General features: G+C 35.1%; 1 protein-coding gene across 3 annotated transcripts in view; it reads right to left on the bottom strand.

Annotated features, from left to right (window-relative positions):
* Window positions 1-1,529: 1,529 nt before the first annotated feature.
* LOC121413621 (ketosamine-3-kinase-like) overlaps window positions 1,530-7,370 on the bottom strand; it is a 29,413-nt gene continuing 23,572 nt past the window's right edge. For all 3 annotated transcript variants that reach the window (XM_041606523.1, XM_041606524.1, XM_041606522.1), the window contains 2 exons: window positions 6,930-7,104; window positions 1,530-3,961 (listed from right to left, as the gene is read on the bottom strand). In XM_041606523.1, coding sequence (XP_041462457.1) covers window positions 3,895-3,961; window positions 6,930-7,104 — 242 coding nt within the window. In that variant the 3' untranslated portion in view covers window positions 1,530-3,894. The remainder of the gene's footprint in view (window positions 3,962-6,929; window positions 7,105-7,370) is intronic.

The following is a 7,370-nucleotide window of genomic DNA, read 5'->3' as shown; positions in this document are numbered from 1 at the left end:
CAATCAAACCTTTCCTCTGAATTTTCTGCTTTCAAAGTCAATTATCAACTTAACTTATGATTCCACTCAGGTTCTTGATTATGTTGTGCGATTTTTTTGGGGACATTGGTGTTTGGTATTATGTAGGTTTGCAATATATGACACAGTATGAAAATATTTTTACATTGAAACCTTAATGAATAGATGATATGTAGGTACACATTTTTTCCATATTGAAAAAACGGTGGTTTCAATCTTTTTCTAAAAAAAGATCCTACCCAAACTGCTGCATTATGTGCAAGTGAAAAAGCATACCTCCCTAATTTAATCCATCTCATGGGGGTCGGAAGAAATAAGATGCAGACCATATCACTTCCCATTTCTTACCCATGTCCCTTTCAATACACCTGCGTGATATGAATCATTACCCGTAACTCAAGAAAATGGTCTGTTACAATGTTAGACAAGTGGTTCCATGACATTTGCTTTGGCAACCATTGCTCCGCTATAAATGTCACACACTTATCGAGCTTTAACTGTGGATTTAATACTGTACCCTACCATAAACCTAACCATATTCCAATCCTAACCCTACATCTTTAGACAAAATAGATACTGGAGCAATTGTCGCAGGAGCACATTTCCTGTCGCCAGGCAAGTATTCGTAGGAAGTTATATAATTGTGATATTACAGTTGGTGATGAGTGGATACTCAGTATCCATTCATGCAATATATTACCCAGCCCTTATCATACAACAAAGAGATGCATTTGATTGGGAATGCACAAGTCATGTACATGTAAAAAAAAATTATTAGAAATCCATTATCCGTTTAATACAAGATTTTACTTCATCATTTTTTTCTGTCTTATTACACTTTTATAGAGTGCTAAGAGTCTTAATTGTAACTGTGCTATATAAAAACTGAGTATTACTTTCCTCAAATGTTACTTATAATAGGGATAGTTGTTGGAGATTAATAACTCTCTTCACTAAAGTGACCAAGGATTAGACTTCAACAAATCCATATTTACTTACCGTATTAAAGTAAGGGCTTGCATGGAAATGTTGCTATGCACAAACATATAAATGTTATCACTCATTTCCATACATTTATATTCTTAAATCATATTCTTAAACCAAGCTATAGAATGTCAGCTAAATATCTGATTCCAGATGTAATAAAAATAAATCATTCAGCCCTTTTCAGTCGGTTAGTAGCCTACACTTTGAGTCCCATGAAAATCGAAGCAATATTGAGTTCATTATTGAATTAGTTGTACTTTGCACAGGGACCAGCATTATTTTAATGTCTATATCATTCACAGATGTTATATGCATATTGTCTGTTCATTGTACGAACACATGACTGTAAGTCAAACCTATATCACTGTGATTCTCATCCTTGGGATTATGTGATAATCTGACAGTTTGAGGAAGATTCTTATTTTTTATAAATAATAATAATCAGCAATAAAATGCAATATTGACGAATGCCTCTTGATGTATAATATTGAGTTCATACAAGTTGTACTTTGCACAAGGACCAGCATTATTTTATTGTCTATATCATTCACAGATGTTATATGCATATTGTCTGTTCATTGTACGAACACATGACTGTAAGTCAAACCTATATCACTGTGATTCTCATCCTTGAGATTATGTGATAATCTGACAGTTTGAGGAAGATTCTTATTTTTTATAGATAATAATAATCAGCAATAAAATGCAATATTGACGAATGCCTCTTGATGTATAATATTGAGTTCATTATTGAATAAGTTGCACTTTGCACAGGGACCATCATTATTTTAATGTCTATATCATTCACAGATGTTATATGCATATTGTCTGTTCATTGTACGAACACATGACTGTAAGTCAAACCTATATCACTGTCATTCTCCTCCTTGGGATTATGTGATAATCTGACAGTTTGAGGAAGATTCTTATTTTTGATAGATAATAATAATCAGCAATAAAATGCAATATTGACGAATGCCTCTTGATGTATAATATTGATTTATTTATTTGTTCTAACTTGGAAATATGAATATACTTACAGGGTCCCTGCAACTAAAAATTGAAATTCATTCTTATTGATGCAAAATTGTGAAATACAACTATTTTATTTGAGTATTCAAATATGTTTCTAAGATTTTTTATTTTTCGAATGAATATTTTCAACTTGCTATTAGTTCTATCCTCTTAAAAAGTGTGTGGCTTCAAAAGTTTAGTAATGCTCTTTTTAAAATAGTGTAAAAATCTATGCAATATATATGGATTTTCAAACAGCAACATATGAGTTACATTTAGAACTGAGCAGCAATAATAATCAACTTAAATTTAGATTGCAGGGGCTCTTCAAACTTTTTAATGAATACTTTCGATAACACTTGATGAAACTTCATGGACAAATAAATTGGCATTGAGAAGAATGAAATGGAAGTATGGAATAATCCATACTGTCCAATGTTTTGTTTAACATTGATATTATTATATCTGAGTGTTACTAAAAGCTTTGGCCAAATTGTTAAGAGTATACTAAATAAAATTATAATAAATAATGAGCAACATTCATAAAGTGCTTAATATGCATTGTTTCCAAGTGCTGGATACATAGACAAAAATAAGTACATGTAAGTTAAACAGTTGCATAGAATTAACAGAATACAACTACCGAAAATTAAAGGAAAATGCATGGAGGGCAAATTAAGAAATGACAAGGAATAATATAAAAACGAAAAATGTATGGTGGTAGGTAATGCAACCCCTTGGAAGTGCTGATTCTTGTTACATCAGTGATATTGCAACTACAAGAAATCAGCATGCATAAGGCAATTAGGAGTAGGATACCAAATGGGTTGAAATCGTACTTTTAAATCAGAAGTATCGTACCCTATAAAAAGAATTATATACATTTGAAAAGTGAGAATTTTATCAATTAGTACATATTTGATACATTGTGCAGGTAAAATGACCTTAATTTGTATGTATTTCATCAAAAGAAAAAGATGGCAAGTACTTCAATATGATTTTAACCAAATATAGACAAGATATAAGGAATGAAGATTTTAAAAAATGAATTGCTTATCACAACTACGCAGCATCTTATATTCTTGAGCTGCCACAAAAAGTTTGAACAGTACATTTATAAATTGTAATGAAATACAATTATTATTTCAGCTTGTTACCCAATAATGATGATGCATCTTATTGCGCTTCACATACGTACATGTATATTATGAGCAAACATTTTCAAGAAACGATAAATGAGTCTTGTGATTGAGGATGAACATTTCATGGACATGAAGAGGTAGTTCATTCTGAAAATAAATGAAACCAATCAGTACACTAGAGAAATAATGTACATAAAAAATATAAAGAGACTTCCGTTTTCCAAACAGTAAGGCAGCAGCATGGTAATGATTATATTGCGAAGGTTTATTTTGTCCAATTTCGGTCAATTACAAGTTCCCAAATAGCAATTAATTGATTGCTTATTTTTTCTATATTTTTGTATACAAAGGGGTTGTATCTATAGGTTCATAGTTTAGTAAAAAAATAAATAAACTCCACGATGAAAAAAAATAGATTTTGAAGAATTATCCAACTATGATAGAATAATATAGATATACAGGATATTATTATTTATTCACTGCAACCATGACAGTTGGATTATTGAAAGCATAAAAATGAAAATGACACAATTGAATACACAATTGCACATACAATTGAATACTTCAAGACGATTGGGAAAAACATAAAATATCTACTGTACATTGATAGAATATATATGATATAATATTCACAATGAGATATATCAAAATGCAATACCATGTTTCAAATTAGACTGTATAATTTGCATATCAGTATTCTATATGTAGAATATACATATAAAGCAGTACATGGTCACTTTTCCACCAGCTCGCCGATGAGCGTTATTACTTTGTCTTTATACTTGGGTCCAAAGTGACTCCTGAAATAGGCGAAAAGAAAAAATAAGAGAGTGAAATATTAGAAAAGTTTAGCAAAATATTGAACATGGGTTAGCTAGGATAGCAGAGGCGTCGATTATTGGGGGGGGGGGGGGGGGCAGGGGGGAGGGCCGGGGCCACTTCCATTCACAAGTGGATACCATGCGCGACCATGGGGTCTCGAAAAGCACCCTAAACACGTAATTTCCATATTCTGAAAATGCACCCCTTAACAAGTATTGGAAACAAAACGATATACTCTTGGCAAATATTCCCTGAAATGAACCCCTAAACAAGTACAGGAATGTTTTATTGTTACGGGTCCTTCGGTCGTCGGCTTTACCTTATTTGGTTTAATACGACCCCATCTTCTACACCTCGCGCAAATCGGACTCTAAACACGAAGTGTTGGGGCAAAAAGGACATCCTTTATGAAACATTTTAATTTTGTTTTATCATCCCCGCAAATTCGACCCTAAACACGTAATTTTCCTAGCGAAATAGATACCCTTTTTTCATTATTTTTGTGTTTTTGACACCCTTATCACGTTACGTACGTAACGTGCCCTATCGTGAAAAAGACATCCTTTTTACGTGTTTTTTTGGTCGCGCATGGTATCCACTCGTCAATGTAAGTGGCCCCTCCGGGGGGGAGGGGTGGCGGTCGCCCCACTAATGAAATTATTGGGGGGGGCAAACATATCGTTTTGCCCCCCCAATAAATCCGCATGTGCTGAAAATAAAATGAGATTGTAATGTTACACAGAAATCAGCAAGCGAGATTGAGATACACAACTCGTTCTTCGTCTAAAATCGTGCTCAAAATGTCCACTTTTCAGATTGGAATATCAAAAAATTTCAGCTCGCGCTTCGCGCTCGCATCATTTCAGTAACAAAAGCCCATACTTTCTATGATTAAATAGGTGAATATGGTCCCGTTTTCAGTTCTAAACCTCAAAAGAACTACTTCGATTTGCAATAATCTTTTGTTGGATATATATATATCTTGTTCTTTATTAAAAAGTCCATTAAACTCAATTTTTTTTCAGATCAAAATATCAAAATTTTCAGCTCGCGCTTCGCGCTCGCATTAATCTGCTGGTGAGATATGTATATATATATATACCGGTATATATATATATATAGGCATATGTGTGTGTGTTTGTTTGTTTGTTTAGTGTGATCGAGCGCCTTTTTGGAAAATTTATTTATGATTTTGCCCCCCCCCCCATCTGAAAAATGGATCGACGCCCCTGTAGGATAGATTTGAACACTGGCGAATAGATGTAGGGGGGGGGGGGGCTTTGGGCACTTGCCCTCTCCCTCCCCCCCCCAAAAAAAGGTTTAAGATCAGGAAGAAGAAAAAAAGAAGAAAAAGGAGGAAGAAAAGGAACGGAAAGGCGTGAAATATATTTCTAATGTAATGTATAAAACTATCACCAAATTCAATTTTCATTTTTAAAAGGTCAACGTTTTCACTTGCTTGCCAGTTATTTCAAAAATTTGCCCCATATGCTAAGAATGCCTCCCCAAAATGGTTTGTCTCTTTGTGCCATTGCGTTTGGGTAGATAGAGTTAGCCAAATCCCTATAATTTAACCGTTTCAATGAAAGTAGCTTTAATTTGTTTATTTTATTTTTCACTGTGCGTAACTATTAATGCTTTGTTACTACTCTCGGCGATCCGTTGCAAATACCACGATTTACCTTCCGTATAACTAATAGCGAGAATTTTCGAACCATTCTTATTTTTTTTTTTTTTTGATGGTTATATTTACTGGATTGGTACAATGTAGTCAATTTCAAGGGCTAGATCTAGTCAAAACTATATTTCAACTTACGCTCATGGCCTTTGTGTTCGCACAAATGCACCTCTGTCATACTGTATTGCAATATGTAAATTCCGGAATTCCAGGGCGCGCAAGTCGATTGGTTGGAAAGTTGCACCACTTGTAATCGGGAGTTGCAGTGACCAGTGTGAAGATGTTGGATTGGATATCATTTTTTCCCGAAATTTTGTGTTTTTTGTAACATGCGTTTGTCCGTCTTTATGGCAAATACATGTAAATTGTAACAGATCGCGAGAGAAAGTGTCAACGATGCGAATGATAATGTCTATCCCCGAGATTATTCTTCACTCAAAGATGAAGCCCTATATCGGGCGCCACGTGCGCAGCATTATCATTCTGCCTTGGTCATGTACGTTTTCACTGAAATGTATAGGTCAGACATATTTGTATTTAATGTAAACTAACTTTTACACTTTCTGGTAGATTCAGAGGCATATTATCCAGGGCGCCCCAACTAAGTTTCGCCGAAGCAATCATTCCAACGAATTATCAAGGAGCAAACTGCATTTTGGGGAAAAAAGAACCAAATTTTATGCATGTTGCAATTCTCGTTTGAAACACACAATGTAAATACACAAATGACAATAAACAGAATGGATTATTCGGAACTTATCGATTACAAGTCTCAGTTTCGTATCATTTAAATTTGACGTTTCAATCACACGATGCAAGCAAGTGAAGAGCCTTTGCCAAATGTATGTTTTGAATGACCGCTTATACGGTGTGTGACTGGAAACCAGCTCCTAAATGAGTCAGTATGTGTCTTTTATTCATGAAGTTACAGTGATTTAAGTGTGCATTTTTCTTCTAAAGGTGCTCTCAAAATACGACTTTTGGACATGATTTTTTGAAAAAGTCCTTGCCGTGGGAGGGGGGTATCCCCCTCCCACACCCTCCCCCCGCTCGGTCGCTTCGCTCCCTCGCCGCTGGCGCCCCCCCTATTTCAAAATCCTGGATCCGCCCCTGGTATGATTGCCACGACTGATCTGATACGATCTGACACTATCACTAAGATTGTTACACGATTAATATCTCCGTGTGGGGCGATTCATGAAAGAGGGAACTATGTATTAACGTATAAAAAGAACATTCTATATGTCAAACCTCTGTCCTTTTCTTACCAGTTGTTGAGGTAATGGAATATCTTATAGAGTTTTTCCCTCTCGTCGAAACCCTCTGCTTTGGGAACCAATCGGTAATAGGCTGGGTAGAAATCTTGGTTGAAGTCGACAAAGTCTCGCGTCTCAGCAAGATCCAACTCGTGATGCCCGTAGAAACAAGCAGGATCATATGTCACTACAAAATAAGGAGATCGAGACAAGGAAACAGAAAAAAAAGTGCATGAAGAAGGGGAAAGGGATGAGGGGTGGAAGTTACATCAGGACAAGCATGCTAAGCATAAAAGAGTCACACGAGTGGTCTTTTTTGGCACGTTCGTATGCATATCATTTTTCGTTGGTAGGAATTATTCATGGATATTACAAGATAAAGCGAGAGGGAGCAAAGTAATAGAACTGTTATTCTGTATGACATGTTTATTTTGTAGAATTTAGGTCATAGTT

This window comes from Lytechinus variegatus, chromosome 4, assembly GCF_018143015.1.
Source record: "Lytechinus variegatus isolate NC3 chromosome 4, Lvar_3.0, whole genome shotgun sequence".
In the NCBI taxonomy this organism is placed as follows: Eukaryota; Metazoa; Echinodermata; class Echinoidea; order Temnopleuroida; family Toxopneustidae; genus Lytechinus; species Lytechinus variegatus.
This window is presented reverse-complemented; position numbering and strand designations above follow the sequence as displayed.